Source organism: Gopherus evgoodei, chromosome 21 (assembly GCF_007399415.2).
Source record: "Gopherus evgoodei ecotype Sinaloan lineage chromosome 21, rGopEvg1_v1.p, whole genome shotgun sequence".
Lineage (NCBI taxonomy): Eukaryota > Metazoa > Chordata > Testudines > Testudinidae > Gopherus > Gopherus evgoodei.
The window spans coordinates 2,202,613-2,224,521 of NC_044342.1; the positions used below are offsets into that span (position 1 = coordinate 2,202,613).

Genomic DNA, 21,909 nt, shown 5'->3' on the forward strand with positions numbered 1-21,909 from the left:
ACATTAAAAGGAAAAAAGGGGCAAAATGTTTCTCAGTTTACCAAAAACCTGAGCCTAGATCTGCCCTTGGGGTTTCGAGACTCTCATTGCATGGTTCGCCTAGGGTGCCAGTTGATGGCAGCTAGTCTAGGACCACCCCTGTGGACACTTGTCCACTGGGAGCTGGACTGAGACCCACTAAATGCATTACATAGAAGACCCAGAAGCAGCCATGTAAGTATAACGAACTGGAGTCACTCCTACCATGGGATAGATCTGAACTGGAGACCTAGAAATTCACGGTTTGAAGAGCTGACATCCCTGAAGAATGCTGTCCTTGGCTTTCAACAGGTCAGCTACAACCTGAAAATGGCTGTGAATTTTTCTTACATGCACATCTTGCCAATGTGCCTGAACTCTGTCCTCTAGGGATGAGAGAGGTCCTGGGCATTCTAAGATTTATTCTGAGAGTGCCAGAATGGTGGGGCAATTAGTGCCCAGAGGGATGGTGCAATTGTGGTGAAGTGGAGACCATGTCCCATCACAGACTAGCATGACACGACTCCCAGCTCCACCATGATCTAATCTCTTGTCATCACTGGTAGCTATTTCTATAACCTTTTTGCCTAGAGACCAATTGTATTACTTTGGAAATTTCAAGATGAAATTATTACATCCTTATTCCATGTCCTACAAGAACTTATTATAGAGAAGCTGAGATAAATTGTACAGTCTCTGAGGGATCAGGATGTTATTGCAACATACACATCTTAATAAAGCTGATATCTTCTGTCAGTGTTTGCGCAATGCACAGTAAACCCATATTCTTGATCTTAATCAACAAGTGCAAGTGAGATTGTAATCTGGGTCAGCCCAGTTTAAAGTTTAAAGACAGTTCTGTATTTCTGAGTCAATTTCATTGATCAGTGTGCTTAAAAAACAGAAATGTAATTGCTAATTGTCCAGGGTGCTCAGAGTCAGACAGAACCCTGCAGATTTAATCCCAATGGTCACTGCAGAGTACAAAAAGGACCGGCCTCTGAGGGTCACTAGCAGACAAGCTTCTCTTCCAGAGGTAAGTGACTTTCAGAAACAGTGGATTTACCACAGCTGGGAAGGTTTATGAGACAGATTGTGGTGTTTTCCTTCTTTATTGTTGCATCCACATGTGCATCATCCCAAGCAGTTCTCAGCTAAATGATCTCCAGAATTGAAAGGAAAAATGAGCAATCTGTCTTTCTGGCTCTTTTTCCTTCTCATCTAATAATTCCCTCTAATTTACTCTTATCTATCTAATCTTCAGAATGGTCCCTCATCTCTCTTTCTTTCTGTCTTCTCAAAGGTATTGTGCATCATGTCTCTCTACCAAGCCAACTAATCTGAAGAAATGACTCTTATCACCCTATCAACTCTGTCTATTAAGGCTGTGTCTTTCAAAGACATCTGTCATGCTTGAATCTACAGGATTGTCTCTCATCTAACCCAGACTTCAGAGTTTAGGATAAAATAAATTTGGTCCAGTTGTGCCCTGGTAATTTAAGAGGAAAGCCAATCTAAATTAGCTCATAGTGAAATATAATAGTAGACGAGACAAACTGTGCCTTTAAATTGCTTGTTGTTCCAAAATCCGTTTCTCACCATTGTTTTGTACCTCAGGAGTTCAATATCTCATTGTCATTAATGGAATAAGACTAAGGGAGGTAGGGAAGCTGTGACAAATATCTGGGTGCTCTGTAACGATTATTAATATTGTACCTGGATCAGCCAGTCTCAGACTACAAGAGCACAGCTACAGCGCTGCAGCTACACTGCTGTATTGCTGATACTGGCTACAGAGACAGAAGAGGGTTTTCTTTTGTTGTAGAAAAACCACCCTCTTGAGAGATAGTAGCTAGGAGGACAGAAGAATTCCTCCACTTGCCCAGCAGTGACTATACTGGGGTTGAAGATGGCTTAATTAGTCTCCCAGTGGTGTGAATTGTTCACACCCCTGATCAATATAGTTAAGTTTTATGTGTACTTAAGTTGACCTACATTTTAGCTGTAGATAAGGCCTTAGGTAGCAAACTGGTAGCAGATCCAGCCTGCCCATCTAGGGGCAGAGAGAGGAGACCCTGGCTAACAATGGCTTAGGAGCTTGCACTTAAGTTTCATTCGGAGACAACGTCAGAGTGAGTAGCTATAATGGTTATAGCTCACACTTGTGGGGAGCACCCAGTCCAGTTTGAACAGAGTAAGTCTATCTGAGAACCAGGTTCAGAGTTGCACAGACACACAAGAGGATCTGGGCTAGCTAGGATAAGGTAACCCTGCTCTATCTTTCCTTATAGAGGTGCAAAGGAATGGATGAGACTAAATCTGTGTGCAGGCTGCTTGTGTTTTAAAATCCTTTGTTTTCTCCAATGCTTTGTTCCAAGCTTCCCAAAGAGAGGAGACACAGGTGGTCAGAACCAAACCCTGCAGGGTAATAAGGGGTCGGTACATGGAGCCGTCTGTCTGGGTTCTTGTCTAAGAATGGAAGGGTGACAAGATCCCACCCAGAGCCGAGTAAGGTCAAGATGCCAAACACTTGATTTGGGGGCACTCAGAGAGATGAGAAAGGGGAGAAGGATGTGACTGATCCTGTAACAGTGACTCTATCTACTTATGCCATCCTAGCCCCTGAGGTGTTGGAATCCATAAGTGATCTCATCAGGACAGAGATATGGAGGGAAACTTAAGTACAGTGACTGAGTTTATCTTTCTGGGCTTCTCGGACCTCCAGCATCTGCAGCTCTTTCTCTTTATCCTGGTCTTACTCATCTACCTCATCATCCTGATAGGAAATAGCCTCATCGTTGCTGTCACAGTGACTGATCTGACACTCCAAAGCCCCATGTATTTCTTCCTCAGAACTTGTCAGTCCTGGAGATCTGCTACACCTCAGGTCATCATCCCCAAGACCTTGTCCAACCTCCTGTCAGAGCGTCAGACCATCTCCTTCCTTGGCTGTGCAACCCAGATGTATTTCTTCCTCCTCTTTGGCACCTCGGAGTGCTGCCTGCTGGCTCTAATGTCCTACTGACCGATATGTCGCCATATGCAACCCCATGCGTTACTCGCTCATCATGAGCAGAAAAGTCACCACTAGATTGGCAACTGTGGTGTGGATTGCAGGCAATGTGGTGGCATTTGAGCAAACGGTCACTATATTCATGTTATCCTTCCATGGGTCAAATAAAATCGAGCACTTTTTTTGCGATGTTATTCCAGTGCTTAAGCTGGCAAGTACAGACACGTCCCTGAATGATGTTATCAACACCATGCTCACTGTAGTGTTCATAATATTCCCCTTTGTCCTGATCATCATCTCCTACGTCTGCATCCTCTCCACCATCCTGAAGATGCGCTCAGCTGAGGGGAGACACAAAGCTTTCTCCACCTGCTCCTCGCACATCATCACAGTCACCTTGTTCTTTGGCAGCTGCTTTATCACCTACATGAGGCCCAGTTCCAGTGGTTCTGTGGACACCAACCGAGCAATCTCCTTGCTCTACACGGTCATTATTCCAATGTTCAACCCAATCATATACAGTCTGAGGAACAAAGAAGTCAAGGAGGCTCTGAGGAAACTCTTGGGCAGCAGTAGGACTTCTTCGTTCTCACAAAATAAAGTTCTTTGTCTCCTCTAACCTCTGCACTGTGCCTCCTTCATCTCTAATGCCTGCTCCCCCTCCTGCACTCCTAATCCGTACACTCCCTTCACTACCAATCCCTGCCTCCCTTCTACACCCCCAATACCTGCACCCTCCTATGCCCCAACCCCTGCACAGTGCCTCCTTTGCCTCCAACCCTTACATCCCCCTCCTGCATCCATGTGAGGAAATTGACCTGGATGCACAAAGCAGCTGGCATTTCTGCTCGCTTCCCTGCTGGACTGCTGCTCCTTTGCACCCTGCAGCTCTAGGGGGCTGTGAGGAGGGGATCAAGGAGCAATGTCAGGGCTTCCTACATCCAGGTCACTTTCCCTGTGGGCTGTGTAAGGGGTAGGGCAGGAAAGCAGCAGCTCCTGATGCCTCAGCACATCTGTTGCACCAGAGAGCGAGCTCGGGTACACTCAGTGAAACCACACCAGGCGTATAAGTACAACTGGTTTTCTTGCCAAAGCATAATAAGCTTCCCAGCCTTCACACGTTACTAAATACGTGATTTGCAGCAAACCAAACAGGCAAGCAAGAATAATTGCTTAGGCCCCTTCTCCTACGAACAGTCCCAGAGCCTTCAAACTTGTCTACGAGTGTTCGTAGCAGGCTGCTGCTTCAGCCTGGAGAGTTCCTGGCACCTACAAGGCCAGGGACCGCAGGTTAGACTGCTCATCTAAAGAAATTCTCATACTCATTCTTATCATCATCTCTTTGTCAGGGGGCGTATACATCCACAAGCAGGCTCTGGCAGGAAACACTACTGCTTTCTATTCCCACACTTAACACTCTCAGGCCTGCCTTATCTCTTCAATGTATCCAGTGGCAGTGGCTGCAAGCCAGCCTGGCCGGTCAAAGCCAGTGCACTACTAGCTCCACCCAGGCCATCCTGTAATAACAGGCAAAAGTAACTTGCGTTCAGCCCCAACAACAGCCCAAGTGGAGAAGTGACCTGGATGCAGTGAGCCCTGCTGTGTGCGTTGGAGGGGACTGTATGAAGGAGTGTGTGTGTGTGTGTTGAGGGAGTGTGCGTGTGCCTGAGTGAGTGAGTGTGCTCTCTCTTTAAGAAAGCACTCAGGGTCAGGAGCCTGAACTAGGCATGTTCAGACACAAGCAGCTGCCAGCAGCTCAAGACACAGAAGGCAGCAGCACACACAGACTCCCCCCCCCCGCCCCGTCCTGTCACTCCAGTTCAGTGGAAATACGGGTACATAGGTGTGGGGGAAGGAGGACACCCCACCATCACCTCCTCCCCCTGAAGAGCAGACAGGAGGACACTCCCAGTCCAGAGTGGTCAAGAGTAACTCCAGGGATGAACCAACAAGGATAGGTGGGATCGGGGGACAGGAACAGAAGCAGCTGCACACATGGAGCAGGGCAGAGGAGAGGCTCTGGAGGAGTCACCTGGCTCTGAGGGCTGCTTGTCCAACTGCCTCTTGCAGCTCGAGTTTCTTCCCTCACCCCCAGGCTGCTGCTCCAATGTCTGCCTGCCATGCTGCCTCCATCAGCCCAGATGGCTCTCAGCAGCTTATCAGGTGGGAATCCAAATCCTGTGCACAGTGCCCCCTTGGGCAGGCTGCCCTGGAGGGAGATGGAGGGGGCATACAGCCCACCCCAAAGGCCAGTCCTGCTTTGAGGGCTGTCAACAAGCATGTGGACAAGGGTGATCCAGTGGATATAGTGTACTTAGATTTTCATAAAGCCTTTGACAAAATCCTTCACCGATAGCTCATAAGCAAAATAAGTTGTCATGGGATAAGAGGGAAGGTCCTCTCGTCAGTAACTGGTTAAAAGAGAGGAAACAAAGGGTAGGAACAAATGGTCAGTTCTGAGAATGGAGAAAGGTAAATAATGGTGTCCTCCAGGAGTCTGTACTGGGACCAGTAATATTCAACGTATTCAGAAAATATCTGGGAAAATGGGTATACAGTGAAATGGCAAAATTTGCAGATACAAAACTACTCAAGTATCAGAGTGGTAGCCATATTAGTCTGGATCTGTAAAAGCAGCAAAGAATCCTGTGGCACCTTATAGACTAACAGATGTTTTGGAGCATGAGCTTTCGTGGGTGAATACCCACTTCCTCAGATGCATGTAATGGAAATTTCCAGGAGCAGGTATATATATGCTAGCAAGCAAGCTAGAGATAACGAGGTCAGTTCAATCAGGGAGGATGAGGCCCTGTTGTAGCAGTTGAGGTGTGAAAACCAAGAGAGGAGAAACTGGTTCTGTAGTTGGCAAGCCATTCACAGTCTTTGCTTAATCCTGAGCTGATGGTGTCAAATTTGCAGATGAACTGAAGCTCAGCAGTTTCTCTTTGAAATCTGGTCCTGAAGTTTTTTTGCTGCAGGATGGCCCCCTTAAGGTCTGCTATAGTGTGGCCAGGGAGGTTGAAGTGCTCTCCTACAGGTTTTTGTATATTGCCATTCCTAATGTCTGATTTGTGTCCATTTATCCTTTTCTGTAGAGACTGTCCAGTTTGGCCGATGTACATAGCAGAGGGGCATTGCTGGCATATGATGGCGTATATTACATTGGTGGATGTGCAGATGAATGAACCAGTGATGGTGTGGCTGATCTGGTTAGGTCCTGTGATGGTGTCGCTGGTTTAGATATGTGGGCAGAGTTGGCATCGAGGTTTGTTGCATGGATTGGTTCCTGAGCTAGAGTTATTATGGTGCGGTGTGCAGTTACTGGTGAGAATATGTTTCAGGTTGGCAGGTTGTCTGTGGGCAAGGACTGGCCTGCCACCCAAGGCCTGTGAAAGTGGGGGATCATTGTCCAGGTAAGGGGGTTGTAGCAGGGTGGTTACCCTGCTCCTGCCCTGAAGGACTTAAAACAGCCTTGGGGGAAGGATGTGGCTGGGAGCTGCTAAACTGGGCTGGTTGGGAAGTGACTGTAGCTGGGCCATGCCCCAATCAAGCCATAGCTGGTCTGTATACAGAGGCTGTGAGCCAGGAGCTCAGGAGTCTCTCTAAGTTTGTAGAGGGAGAAGGGCCTGGCTGCAGGGAACTAGAGAGAGGGTATCTGAGTGGTGCAGGGCTAGGGAAAGGCAGAGGAGCTGGGGAGCTCCAGCCTGGAAAGCCCCAGGCTGTGGCATAGCATAAGGCCAACAGGTACTGGGGGCTGTAGAAGGCAGCCCGGGGTAGGCAAAAGCAGCAGTCCAAACCCAATCTTGTCAGTGATGAGTGGATGATACTGCAGTCTGCCCCAGGGCATGGGGGCTAGATGATGAATGGCAGTAGCCTGATACTGAGGTGAGGTGGGGATAGTAGGTGGGGGTTCCCTGGGGAGGGGAGACCCTGAGAGAAAGGAGTTACTGCCAGGGGGCAACACCATAGATAAAGGGGCACCGGGTCCTGGGAGGGACTCGGAGGCCAGGAGGCAGTGGATCACTGGCCTGCAGAGGATGCTCCGGAGCTGGAATGAGCTAATTCCCGGAAGTCACCAGCAGGGGTTGACGCAGGGGTGAGTCTCCTCCTCTACAGGGGAATATGATCCAGGTCTATAAAATCATGACTGATGTGGAGAAATTAAATAAGGAAGTGTTATTTACTCCTTCTTATACCACAAGAACTAGAGATCACTAAATGAAATTAATAAGCAACAGGTTTAAAACAAACAAAGGGAAGTATTTCTTCATACAATCCACGGTCAAACTGTGGAACTCTTTTCCAGAGGATGTTTTGAAGGCCAGGACTGTAACAGGATTCAAAAAAAGAAATGGATAAGTTCCTTGGAGGATAGGTCCATCAATGGTTATTAGCCAGGATGGGCAAGGAAGGTGTTCCTGGCCTCTCTTCACCAGGAGCTGGGAATGGGTGACAAGGAATGGATCACATGAGGATTACCTGTTCTGCTCATTCCCTCTAAAGCACCTGGCAATTGCCACTGTCAGAAGACAGGATACTGAGCTTAATGGACCTTTGTTCTGACCCAATATGGTTGTACTTATGTTCTTAACATTTGACCAGGGTAGAATCAAGGAATTTTAATTCATCAAATGCTTCCTTTGGTAGGATGAAATCATCCATTGACTGCCATACTTGTTCACTAGGCGGAAGACATCACTGCCTTCAGATGTCTGCTCAAAACTGGTTAAAATTACAATATGATACCTAATTAATGCAACACTTTTGAGCCTCCATAACAAACTCTTCTCATCCCTGAGTTGGGACAGATCCCAATAGACACACACAGCTGCTCTCATAAATACCCCAAACCCATCAGTTAAAATACTAGTTCTTCCTGGAAAGCATTAGAGAACTTATTGTAAAAGGAAAGGTTGCAGTTCAGGACAACACTGAATCTTATGAAAGGACCAAAGATCCTGAACCACTGGAATTGATCTAATATATATGAGGTATTTTTCTGTGTTCTCTCTGCCTGTTGTTTTTTCATTCATGTTGTATCAGACCACTTCCCTGGCTAAACGGATTCAGCTACCAAGCTCTTTTATAATCTTGGGCTCTTGTTCCTTCTTCAGTTAAAAGTTTATTTGGGAAAAGTTCTCTTTTTAGGTTAAAGGTGGTAAGTGACATTCCGGTTATGGTGAGAAGCCTTTCTAAAGATGTGCCTTATAAAGTGACCTGATTAGCCTAATCTTCTTTGGAAACTGATTCTACAATCAGATATACTGAATTGAGGAAGCTTAACCCAGATCTTAGGCTAGTGTAACTCTGAATACCTCCATCAGCTGAAGAGATGAACCATAATCTTCATGAGTTTCTCTCTGGGATATCTGACCTGCCTTGGCTCAGAGGACCACAAATGCCTTCTTTATTCATAGAGTGAGATGCAATCTCTAAATGTAGCTGTAACTGACCCATTGATAATTCTTCACAGTAAAGTAGCCAGTCTTAAATATTTGATTCTTCTGTGGAACACACATAATAAGAGAGACAGACTTTGCCATAAAATTGCATGAGATGTTCAGAAAATTTTGAGTGTAATCAAAAAAGGGGATTTTTTATCAGAGCTGGGAGTATTTCTTCAGAACTCTAGGGCTAAGAATATGGCACACTGTAGTAAGGATATCTTTTTGTGCAGGCAAGTTGGAATAATGGGAAGAGCAGTGAATGAGTAGTTAGGCTGCTTGGAATCAGTTCCACAGACCAGAAATACTTGGAGATCTTTAGAAGAAATGTGCTATGCAAGTGAGAAGCATTGTTATTATTATCACTAGGGTCAAAAATATTAATTCTCTTCCCCTATCTTAATTTAAATTATGGACAAAATAAATTGTAGTTGGAATTACAATTGTATATAATGGCTTTTCTTTCACCTCAAATTACATTGTGTAATGTTCATTAAATAAAACCTTTGTCCCAGAGGAAGTGGGGTGCATGACACCCTTCTTTGCCACTGTCATATAATTAGGATATATTTTGTACAAAATATGCCTTGTGATGAATCATTCTAAAAGTCTTGATCTGCTAGACCTTAATATCTCATTGGATTGTATGTGCTATCGTCATATGTGAAGATATGAATTTTGGCTATGTATGTGTTACTGAAATGTGAGGTTGAAAACACCCACAGGCAGCCTTCCAGGGACAACAGTAAAAAGACCAAACAATGTTAATGGCTTATTGAGAAAATGTACGCAAGCACAATGATTACCCCAGAAAATGTGTGTAGTAGAAAGAAAGAGCCTGAAGCATGGGTCTGGGGCAAGGCATACGGCTTGAACCAAAGTCAATGCAAGTTATTTTATGAGAAACAGTAAGACCCTGTTAAAAGCAGATGCTTACCTGCAAGCCAGTATCCAGTACACAAATTCGGCACCAGTGCTGCTGGCATTGCTAAAACAATGAATATGCAAACACATTCCAGCAAGCCAACAGAAGAACGCCCCAATGTAGCACATAATAAAATGGTTTGACAAAAGTAATGAATAGTGATATTTTGTCTGAAACATCAGGAGGAAAGTACAAGGGGAGGTAACGAACATGTCATGAAACACGTACAGTGGTACATAAGAAGTTTATCCTAGGTTATTTGCTTCAGTCTATAGATGTTGGAATACCTCTCCTTAACCCTTTGTCCATCCTAGGGGGCTGTGGAAAGTCCTGCCACTGACTGAGCTGAGTCCATTGTCACATGCATACATGTCTTAGTATCCTCGTAGAGTCTGCCACGTGCTATTACTGTACTTTGTCGACAATAGACCTGGCCAGGTGCCTTCTCTACTTACCCAAGTCTTGTGGTCATTGGGGAGTTTGATTAAGGTCTGCTGTGCCAGCTGTCTGTGTAGAGCTGGGACAGCACAAAAAGAACACACACGCAGAGACAAACATCTGATGACATTGGTGACCGCAACGTGCTCCTGCTTTTGGAATAGCACCTGGAAGACTCTACGAGGTGTGAGTTCGACTAAGGTGTCTGGGAAAAATCTCAGCTTGGTTGCCACAAGTGTGTATGGTACTCATTGAGGGAGAGGCAGATCAGGTGTTAAAACCATATACTGGCCAGATTTTGACCAAGGCAGGACAGTACTACTCTGGTGTCCTAGGCTGGGAGGCTGGTGGTTAGAGAGGCTGTGTGTAACTGCAGCTGCGTGTATCCCTGCCTGTGTGAATGCTGGTGAAAGTACAAGCTTGAAGGGCTTTTCAGCTTGTTACAGCAGCACAGTGTGAGAGGGAGCCCAGACTGGTGGGTCAGAGGGCTCAGTGGAACCCCAATTCCAGGTGGCACCCCGGGGGGGGCCCTTTAGAGAGTGATGTATACTTTATTTGTTTATATATGCCTATATGTAGGGAAACTCAAACCATTTTGGACCATATTGAAATGAGACATGGAGAACTTCATTCTCCACTGATAGAGCGTGTTTCTTGTGAGGTCCTGCAGGGATTAGTTCTTGGCCCTATGCTCTTTAACATCTTTATCAATAATCTTGTGAATAAAACATAAAATTATCACTGATCAAGGTTGCAGATGACTCAAAAGTTGAGGGAGTGGTAAATAATGAAGAGGACAGGTCACTGATACAGAATGATCTGGATAACTTGGTAAACTGGGGACAATCAAACAATATGGCTAAATATTAACATATACATCTAGGAATAAAGAATGTCAGCCATAGTTACAAGATGAGAGACTCTATCCTGGGAAGCAGTGACTGTGAAGCAGTGACTGTGAAAAAGATTTGGGGATCATGGTGGATAATCCTCTGAAAACGAGCTAATGGGATTCTGAGAATTATTCTCTGCATAAAAGGGAATATTGAGTAGGAATAGAGAAACAATTTTACTTCTGTATTTGGCACTGAGGCAACCACTGCTGTGTCAATTTGTGATGCTCACAGTTTAAGAAGGATGATGATAAATTGGAGAGGTTTCAGAGAAGAGACATAACAATTAAATGGTAAGAAAACCTGCCTTATAGTGATATACTCAAGGAACTCAATCTGTTTACTAAGAAAGAGAAGGTTAAGGGATGACTTGAATGCAATCTGTAAGCATTTACACAGAAATAAAAATATTTAATGGGCTATTCAATCTAGGAGGGAAAAGTATAGCATGATTCAATGGCCAGATGTTGAAGCTAGAGAAATTCAGACTGTAAATAATGGATTTTTTTTTTAACAATGAGAATAATTAACCATTGGAACAATTTTCTAAGTGCTAGGGTGGATTCTCCAATACTGACAATTTTAAAATTAAGATTGGATGCTTTTTTTTCTAAAAAAAAAATATGTTCTAGGAATGATTTGGGGGAAGTTCTATGACCTATGCTGTAAAAGAGGTCAAACTAAAAGATCAGAATGATTATTTGTGGCCTTAATATCTTGGAATCTATGATGGGCATAATACAAAAAGAGAGAGCGACTGAAAGACCCTCAGTTTGTCCTCTTTCCACAAAGATAACTTCATTTAAAATCTTTCAGATCAGTAAGATTTACATTATATTTCACCACTATTATTATTATTATTATTATTTCATATTCTTCTTAATCCTTCTCCAATTCTAAACACAGTGAAGGATGGATGCCAGAAACCAGAGTGCTGTTGCTGAATTCATCCTCTTAGGGTTCAATAGCCTACGAAGATGGTAGGCATTTCTTTTCTTTACCTTCTTACTTATGCTTTGACTATAACGGCCAAGCCACCATCATCGCCCTGGTGTGGAAGGACAACCCATGTACTTCTTCACACCCCATGTACTTCTTCCTGAGCAACTTCTTCTCTTTTATGGAGATCTGGTACAACATAGTCACCGTGCCCAAGATGCTGTCCAGCTTCATGGTGGAGAGGACCACCATATCTGTGTTGGGCTGCATCATCCAATTCTATGCCTTCTTCTGCTTGGAAACCACAGAGTGCATGTTTCTGGGTGTAATGGCTTATGATCACTACTACATTGCCATCTGCTACCCGCTGCATTACAGCACTCTGATGAACAAAAAGGTCTGCACCTGGCTGGCTGTTGGCTCTTGGGTGAGTGGTTTCATTGGCAATTTGCCTCTCACCATCTCTACCACTCAGTTCTTCTTCTGCAGCCCCAACAAGATCAACCACTTCTTCTGCAACCTGGCATCAGTGCTGAACCTCTCATGCACAGACACCTCAGTCAGCGAGATGGTATTCTTCACCTTCGCCTGGGTCATCATCCTCTGCTCCTTCCTGCTCACTATAGTGTCCTATTGCTACATCATCTCCACCATCTGCAGGATGCCCTCCACCATTGGCAGACAACGGGCCTTTTCCACCTGCGCCTCCCACCTCATCGTGGTCACCATTTTCTACAGCACTGTCACCTTCATGTATGTCTGGCCCACGGTGCGCTACACCTTCCAGGCGGACAAGGTAGTCTCTGTCTTCTACTGTGTAGTCACCCCGCTCCTCAACCCTGTCATCTACAACCTGTGGAACAAGGAAGTGAAGGAGGCACTGAGGAGAATGCTGTGCAGCAGAAGAAGGCTAAATTGGAAGAACTTTGGACTCATTGACTGGGATAGTTAAGTGAAAAAGAGGGGGATTGTGGATGACTTCAATCTTAGCCTCTCCTATCCACCAAGGCCAAAGGTTTAATTGATGATGGAAGCTATTGGTCAGCAATTGATAGTAGGGTGCTCTTCCCATTTCTGCATTGCAGTTAGAGAAAGAAATACCTGCGTGGAGGAGGTCAGGACTTCTGAGGTCTATTCTCAGATCTTGGAGAATTGTGGGGTTTAATGGGTTAGACTGGAGGGTGGGGGGCAAGGAGTCAGGACTCTGGGTTTTATCCCTGGCTCTTTCAGAGGAGTGTGGTCTAGTGATCTAGTGGGTTAAAGCAGGTGATGGATGGGATTTAGGACTCCTGTGTGGTACACCTGGCTATGGGAGAGGAGTATGTCATATTAGCAGAGGCTCAGAATCAGGATTCATGGAGTCTATTACTTGCTCTGCTCCTGATCCCTTGTGTGACATGAAGCAAGATAACAGGCCTTATTCACCATTGTGAAGCACACTTTTTTGGAAGAAAATAAGTCTGTTAAGTGGTTTATTGGCTGAACAAAGTGAGGCCCTAAACTCAACCTGATGATATTTCTCTGTTTCTCTGCAAAATGGTAGTGTCTGAATGCCCAGATCAGCATTTTCATGGATTGTTCTAGGCACCAGTGGGCAAGACCCTATTGATTTTGGGGAAATCGGAGTAGGGCATTGGGGACAGAGAGTGCCCCTGACATCTGGTTAACAGGGCCAGATTATCACAGGTATTTAAATGCCTACAGATGCAGATAGGTTCCTAGTGGGATTTTCAAACATTCCTAAGCGGGTGAGGTTCCTAACTCTCATTCAGATCACACCAACTCCCTCTCTGTACTCCATAACCAAGCATACAAACAAACACACGTACATCCACACACCTCTCAAGTACCTAAACACCCACCTAACTCTGTGTCAGATATCCCAGCATCCCTAACGCTCCACAGATATCCAACACACACCTCCAGCCAACGCCCCCAACACATCCAAACCTGAATATGAGTAAACACATACCCGACAGCTACATTCCCACATATTAACATTCAAACCTTCCACTCACCTCAACTCTCCCCTCACAGCCCCAGCACCCCGACATAACTTGAGCCAACACATACCTGTGCCCCATATGCACACACATATAGTCACCTCATATATGTAATCATGCCATCCCCTATCAAAAACACCCCTTGCCCCATTTATAACCCCATCCCTTGCAGCTACACCCACACATGGGACACCCACATCTTCAGATGCTGCACACTAGCCCAACAAAGACCGTAAGCTCACACCCAAAGATGTCCCACTTCTCTTTGAAATTCACACCCTCCCACTAAAAAGTTCATCTTACAATATATTCCAACCCCACGTATATCTCACCGCTTTCTCTTTCTCTCACACACACACAAACACACGCACACACACACACACACACTCTTCAACAATCTCCATCTTACACTTCTCAACACACTGAACCTTCTCCACAGATATCTATTGTACATACCCCACATCTCATTCTCCATAACACCTCCAAACAAACTTTGCACACACATCCTCACTGACAAATGAACACCTATCCCAAAGAATTAACTCTCTCTTCCACACTCAAGCCCTACACACAAATATGTTCATACATATTATGTATTTTTATATCACAAATGGTACTTTAGTTTATTTTGTTAAATTTTCCCTCCTTGTAATTTTGATGACAGCTAACAATAGAGGGGGAAAGAGGTGCGTGTGCGTGTGTGTGTGTGTGTGTGTGTGTGTGTGTGTGTGTGTGTGTGTGTGTGTGTGTGTGTGTTGGACAGCCAAATAAATAACCAAATGAGGAAAATAGCTTCTTGAACAAAGCTCATACCTTACTAGATTGAGTTTTAGGCTTTTAGGTGTGTGTTTTCATTTTTATTTGCTTTGAATCATCTCTATTTTTAATAGGTTTTACTGGACATCACTTAATCTATGTCCTTTTCTTAATAAATTTGTTTTATTTTTACAATAAACAGTCTCAGTGCTCAGGTTTCAGAGTAGCAGCCGTGTTAGTCTCAGTGCTGTGTTTGCAGGAAAGTATGTATTTACCCCAGCTAAGTTAATAATCCTGCAGTGTGGTTTTTTTCTTCTTTAAAGGAGGAAACAAACATTATTATTTCTCTGAATGTTGCAGGAGAGGGCTGGATACTTCAGGGCACATAGTTTAGGGATAAGTCAGGAGTGGAAGTGTGTTGGGGTCACCTTGTGAGTAGCCACCAAGGCTGGTGGAGACCAGGGAGTGTGACTAGGGTGTTGCTAGCAGATTTCTGGAGTCACAGTGGCTGATCGAGGGATGCACAGACATGTGGGATATGACCTGAATACTTGTCTGCAGCCTGCTGTTCTGTGCACGGCTTTCCCTGGGTTACTCTTCTGTTGTTCCCAAGAGCCAGTGTTAACTGCACCAATGCAGCTGGCTGATTCAGCAGACCTCAACGTTAATCATAAAGAAAGACCACAGGCTCAATCTGGTGATGAAAGGTCAACCAGGTTTATTGTCAACAAAGCACAATATCAGTAACCTGCATACCAAGCTATAGGTTCACTAGCACATGTTTGCCCATCACATAGTGTTGTCCCCATGGCCAATACAAAGCTGCCCTTCCTATAACTCTACTTCCACTGAGGAAAGGGGGCAATCTGAGGACCATGAGGGTTTTTTGCATACACAAGGGTTGCAGGATGGAAACTGTGTTTTATCACCTCTGTGCACATTTTGTGTCTGATATAGTGATGTCATGTACCCTGAAGTTAAGGAATATTGATATGCCACTGTCAATTCATTTAGAACTCTCCTTTTATACATTGAGATAAACAACTTATGTATTACACTCCAGACGTTATTAGTTACCATACCTGTACCTTATACCCGATAGGTTGAACAAAACATCCTCTTCCATTATCCTGTCATTCCTCCTTATCTTCCAGGGGGTCTGTGCTTTCCTGTACCATCTTCCTAAGAATGTTAGCGGTTACTATTCTAGAGAGGCATTCTTTGGTTCACCACCTACTTCGATTCATATAATAGCCATACCTTGACCTCGAGCAAGTTCTACAGTGGCTGCTGGTGCCCAGAGAAGAGAATCACAACAACAGAGCAATTAAGTCACCTAGGTTAACAGAGAAGGTGGTGAAACAGCTCCTCACTAGTCTGGTTGCACTCCAGGATGTGACAGATTGGTCTGCACAGAGGTCATTGAGAGCAGGGTGTGAAGAGGACAGCCTACCATGCCCAAATACAAACATAATGAGGTCTCTGAAGCCCCCATCTGTTACTCTCAGTTGCTCCTCCTGCATCCTTTGTACTGTTTCCTGGGTAAACTGACCTCCACATCTCTCTTCGTTCTCCAACTCCTCTGGCTGGTTCTTGCAGGGTGGGCCCAGGCCATCAGTTGCCGGGATACAGAGTTTCCGGCCATTGTCTGAGTCCAGGGAAATAGACGGCAGTCACACCTACCCTCTAAGGGTCTCTGCCACCATCACACAACCTTGTCCTACCACCTAGATATTTGTGCAATGCACAGAGGAAACTGAGGCCCACACTGAATTCATTAAAAAAATTAAGAAAATTTCCACTTCATCACAGACACGGCTAAGAGCTTTGTGGTAAGAAGAGCGTGGAATTGCAATGAAACCATTGAGCTGGGGTGCGTGACTTCCGCAGAGTCAGGGAATTGATGTGCAATGCAGGTGTCCAGAAGAAAGGGGACTGGGCACTCAAGTGTGACAAAGTGGGATGTATAAATGGTTAGTTTGCATGGGGACAGAGTTGCACATATGGAACTCAAAGTGGAGAGCTTATGTTTGGTGTTTGAGGAGGGTTTACCCTGTTGGGTACAAGGCTGTCTCATGCTGTAAGAAGATAGTAGTGATTCAGTCTAGACACCTTGAATAACCCTGAATAGTGACACAGCTATGCTCTCCCTCCCTGATTTTCCCAAACCATCCCTGCACCACTGCTCACACTTGCAGTGACACGGCACTGTCCTCTATACATGAGATTATTAGCAGTGGTTGACATTCATCTGAAAAAAAATCTGTCTCATAAAAGGAGGTTTGTTGGAATCAACATTTTTTGATTGGAAAAATCACTTTTTCTGGATGGACAATCTTAATTTTTCCTTAGAAAATGTCAAAATAAAATAAAATTTTAATTTAATTTGGATTCAATATTTTTGTTTCTTCCATTTCAAATGTGAGAGACTGCTGTATTCTTTTTCACACTTTTTCACATTCTCAACCCCCAATTCTACGGTTGAAAAAATGGGGCAAAATAATAGAATCATAGAAGGCATCTTGAGATGTTACCTAGTCCAGTCCCCTGCACTCATAGCAGGACTAAATATTAGCTAAATGTCAACGACTCCTCAGTTAATGCCCCAAAACTGCTGTCAGGTCTCCTCTCTCAATGCAATATCATCTCATTCAATGAGTGCCTGCTCCAGATGTACTTCTTCCACTTAATCAGTGCTGCAACAATGTTTTGTCTTGTGATTATGGCAGTGGATAGGTATGTGGCCATCTATAAACCACTGCGATACTTGACTTTCATGAACCAGGGTGTGTGCGGGGGGGCTGGTGACAAGGGCATGGCTAGGTGGATTTGCTCACTTTACTGTACAGATTGAACTGATACTCCAGTTACTATTCTGTGGTCCTAATGTCCTAGACAATTTCTATTGTGATGTCCCTCAAGTCATCAAACTGGCCTGCAACAATACTTGATCGAAATACTGATGGTCTCCAATGGTGGGTCTGCTCCCCATCATAGTCTTCATCATTCTATTCACTTCGTACATTGTCATCTTAGTCAAGATAAAGACATATGTCACAGAAGGAAATCCTAAGGCTTTGACCACCTGTGGAGCCCAGATCATCGTTGTGAGCTTAATTTCCATTCCCAGGCATCATTGTCTATGCTCAACCCTTCAAGAAATTCCCCATGGGCAAGATGGTCTCAGTTCTGTACACTCTAGTTACTCTCATGCTAAACCTGATGATCTACATGGTGAGAAACGCTGAGAAAAAAAGGCCATTATCGGAGGCTGATGTATAGAATGCTGATTCCAGAAAAAAAAAAGACATGATTTATTTTTGAAGGGTTATTGCTATTAGAAACCAGATCTCAATATGTCATACAGGGGATGTATATACCTGTCATGTGAAAAGAGATCAAATGCTGCTCAATCATGAAAAATTGTGTTCACAAATAGGTCAGAGCCAAAGGACTGAATCATCAATGAGGTCTTTGATGCTAGCTAATGTAAATCAGCCTAGCTGCCCTGAGCTTAGAAAGCAAGATCCCTAGCCCGTGTAAATGTTCATAGGTCCATTGCAGTCAATAAGCAAAATCCCCAGCTGGTTTAAATAAATGCAACTCCACTGGAGTCAATGGACCAGAATCCCAGGTGGTGTAAATCAACAAAGTATCATAGGCTATGTGGGCCAGATCCATAGCTAATGAAATTTGACGTCACTCTCTGAAAGTCTTCCATCAGCTGAGGATCTGAGTCTGATAATTTTTGCTAAAAATCTATGAATAATTTCAAAAATAGGAAAAAATATCAGGGAAATCAAAGTCTTTTCAGGAAAATCTTTTCAAAGGAGAATATTTTATATGCATAAGTAATTTTCTAAATACCATAATATTATTATAGAATGTTCCAAATTAGCAATATGGATATTATATTATATGGTTATTCTTTTCTCCTTATACACAGTTGTTGAATATTAGTGTTTCTCATCTGATTAGTAAGCAGTGTGATTTAATAAAATCCATTCTTTACTTTTACAGGTAATTAGAGTTAATTCTTTTATACAATATTTCTAGTTCTATTTTTGTCCATATAGTTTAAACTGGAATTCTCTTTGGTTGCCTTTTCCACTAATCCTCACATTAAAATAATGTATATATAAACAGAACCTGGTCAATCTTTTTTTTAATAGAAACTTATTTAACAGTAGCTTTTTACCAAAAGTTGGAAATAATATTAAAAACATTTGGGATCTAAGTGTGGTGACACATTTATCCAGATAACTGTATTCAAATATCACTAGACAAAAAGAGCAGATATACAAGCCAGCCTCCCTCCACACACACTCATTTCAGTCTCCTATCTTCTACATACACACATTGAGCAGGGCATATTTCCTCCAGCAAAGGCACACACACACAGACACTGCTGCCCTCTCCTCCAGTTCTCAATCGTGTTCTGAGTACATTGTCAAATGGGAATTTTTATAGTACAGCCTAGAGGTAATGCAAAATGCTGTGTGTGCTCCCCGTGCTTCATTGGAGTCTGAGCCCTCAGAAGGAAAAGTCCTATATCTCATTGCCCTCCCCTCTGACCAGCCAGTCCCTGCAGAGTGCGGACAGAGCAGAACCCCCTACTGCTCCCCCAGCAGGGTCCTCTTAAGAGCTTGCTTCATCTCCTTGTTCCTCAGGCTGTAGATCAGTGGGTTGAACAGGAGGCTCCCCACTGTGTAGAAGAGAGTCACCAGCTTCCCACTGCCCCCCAATGCTGCCGGGTTGACATAGTTGACCATGCCAGAGCCGTAGAACAGGCCCACGACAGCCAGGTGTGAGGAGCAGGTGGAGAAGGCCTTGTGCCACCCAGCCCCAGTTGGCAGCTTCAGCACAGCCCTGATGACTAGCCCATAGGATGCGAGGATGAAGAGGATGGTGACGAAGATTACGAGGGAGCTCAGGGCATAGCAGGAATGTTCAGCCTGGGGAACTGGGGTGCAGGAGGCAGCCAGCAATGGGGCTGGGTCACAGACAAAATGATTGAGGGTGTTGGTGCCACAGAAGGAGAGTTGGGAGATGAGAGTGACAGGCACTATGAACCACAGGAAGCTGATAAGCCAGCAGGAGGAGGCCAACACCCAGCAGCTGTGTGGGGACATGAGGACCGGGTAGCACAGGGGGTGGCAGATGGTCAGGTACCTATCCAATGCCATGGCAGCGAGGAAGAGGCACTCTGTAGCCCCCATGGACAAGAAGAAATAGAACTGCATAAAGCAGGCAGGGAAGGAGATGGGGAGGCCGGGGGACACCAGGTCAGAGAGCAACTTTGGCTCTGTGGTTGTGACCTAGGAGATCTCCGGCCAGGAGAAGTTCCCCAGCAGGATGTACACGGGCAAGCGTTGGAGGCGGGAGTCCCGCAGCACGGTCCACACAATGCACAGGTTGCCTGCCAGTGTCCCAGTGTAGGTGGAGGAGAGAAGGGCACAGAGGAAAGTGCGGCTCTCCCAGTCCATGGAGGCGAAACCCAGCAGGATGAACTTGGTCACTGGGATGGTGTCATTGGCCGGATGTATCAGGGGGCCCTAGAGATGAAAGGAAACAATCAAGAGGATTCAAAGGTTCTACCCAGACCGCTGGGGGGGGAGGGGTCTAGTGGCTACAGTAGTAGGAAATCGCAGACACACAATCACAATCACTATCTCTATCTTCTCCTGCATATCATATTTCAAATTTTGCCTGGGATCTGACACTGAAGCTGGGTTTATTCTGCCTTTGGAAACCCTCCACACTGGATAAAGAACCTGCACTGAGGTATTGAGCCAGCTGTCCTGCCTGGCCAATGAACTCTTGGTCCTGCTTCCTTAGCTTGATCAGCTCCTATGGACCTGTCTAGGATCACAAACTCCATCTGTGCTGGTCAAAACAGTGGATGATGTCACAGAAGCAGAATGAGCTGATTTAATGTCCCCTCTTCCCTATTCTTCAAGACTAATATGGAATTGACTGGGCTGGGGCTGCACATTTGGGCACCTAAATCCACTTGAGTGTCTGGCCCTAAATCCCTTTGGTAAATGGGATTGGAATCCTAAACCAGTACAGCACCTTGGGCAAATGTACCCCAAATCTTCTCCTCGTCTAGTTAATGAGTGGCACAGAACTGAATCGAGAGGACCTTTAAAAATTCCTTACCTTGAGTTTGGACAGCTCCAAGGATGACATTAATCATGGATTGGCAAAAAGGCTCTGCTGAAGGAAAATGTAGATCAAATATATAAAAATCTATATGAATGTGTCAATATGATTAAACTCTACAAATTACTGTTGTGCTTGAAATGAATGTATAGAGCCAAATGAGAATTACACATTCTATTTTCCAAAATAGATTAAACTAGTAAATTAAGAGTTACACATTTTATTAATTTTGAGACTCAGACTGTAAAATTAACAACAGCATGCTATATTAATTCAAAAATTTGATTAAAATGAAAAGTATTCCAAATTTTGTTTAAAAATAAATAACTACCTAAGATTTCAATTCCTATATTTAAAATAATTTTATATCAATATATGTTATCAATTTCTACTTTCCATTTAAATAATGAATAATTATGTATATCATGAATTACCATTTTAACTAATATAATAAATTAAGAACTAGATATTGTATTCATTACTCATTAATTGTAAGTCCATATATTATTGATTTCCAGATTCATTTCACATTAAATTAATATTTACATACTATGTTAATTTCTAGATTTTTGATTAAAATCGTACATTAATAAGTATATATTGTGTTGATTTCCACATTTGTTAAACATGTTGCATTAATAATTGTATTGAATAAGAATGTCTATTATCATTAACATATTTAATAATGATATATTCTTATTTACATTAAAATAGTAAATTAAGAATTATACATTACTTTTGTCTAGATTTGATTAACTATTACATTAGTAAGTATACTTTGCACGATTTTCCAGATGTTATTAAAATTGTATTAATGATAAATGGTACTTCACAGACATGGTTATAATTTTAAGCTAATATGTATATAAGTGTCTAGTTTTTATGAAAAAAAACAACCAAAAACTGAAAACTACATATATTTTTAGATTTGGTTAAAATATTACATTTATAGTTCTGATTTTTTTAATCTCCAGAGCCAATTAAAATATTGGGTTGATAATTCTGTATAGGACAAATTTCCAGAATTGGTTGAAATATTGGGTTATGAACGCTATATTATGCTAATTCCCAGGTTACAGTCAAATACTAAAGTGGTAAATATGTATTTTATTAATTCATAGATTAGATTGGTAAAATTAAAATAGATAGATGGGAAATGTTAAATCAATAAATATATTTTTATGTATTTCCAAATTTAATGTAAAAAATCCTGTGTCAATTCTGGGATCCGGACAAACCCAGTGAAGTATCTGCTCTGATTATCTCAGAGCAGAGAATATACAACAGGTCAGAATATCACTGGAAGGGGGTTTAC

At 43.5% G+C, this 21,909-nt stretch overlaps 1 protein-coding gene and 1 pseudogene across 1 annotated transcript; one reads left to right on the forward strand and one right to left on the reverse strand.

Moving 5' to 3' along the window:
* Positions 1 to 11,818: 11,818 nt before the first annotated feature.
* Positions 11,819 to 12,622, forward strand: LOC115638405 (olfactory receptor 6B1-like). Its single transcript, XM_030539991.1, has one exon. The coding sequence runs from the start codon at positions 11,819 to 11,821 to the stop codon at positions 12,620 to 12,622; it is 804 nt and encodes a 267-aa protein (XP_030395851.1).
* A 6,420-nt stretch (positions 12,623 to 19,042) lies between these two features.
* Positions 19,043 to 20,621, reverse strand: LOC115638406 (annotated as a pseudogene).
* Positions 20,622 to 21,909: the final 1,288 nt, after the last annotated feature.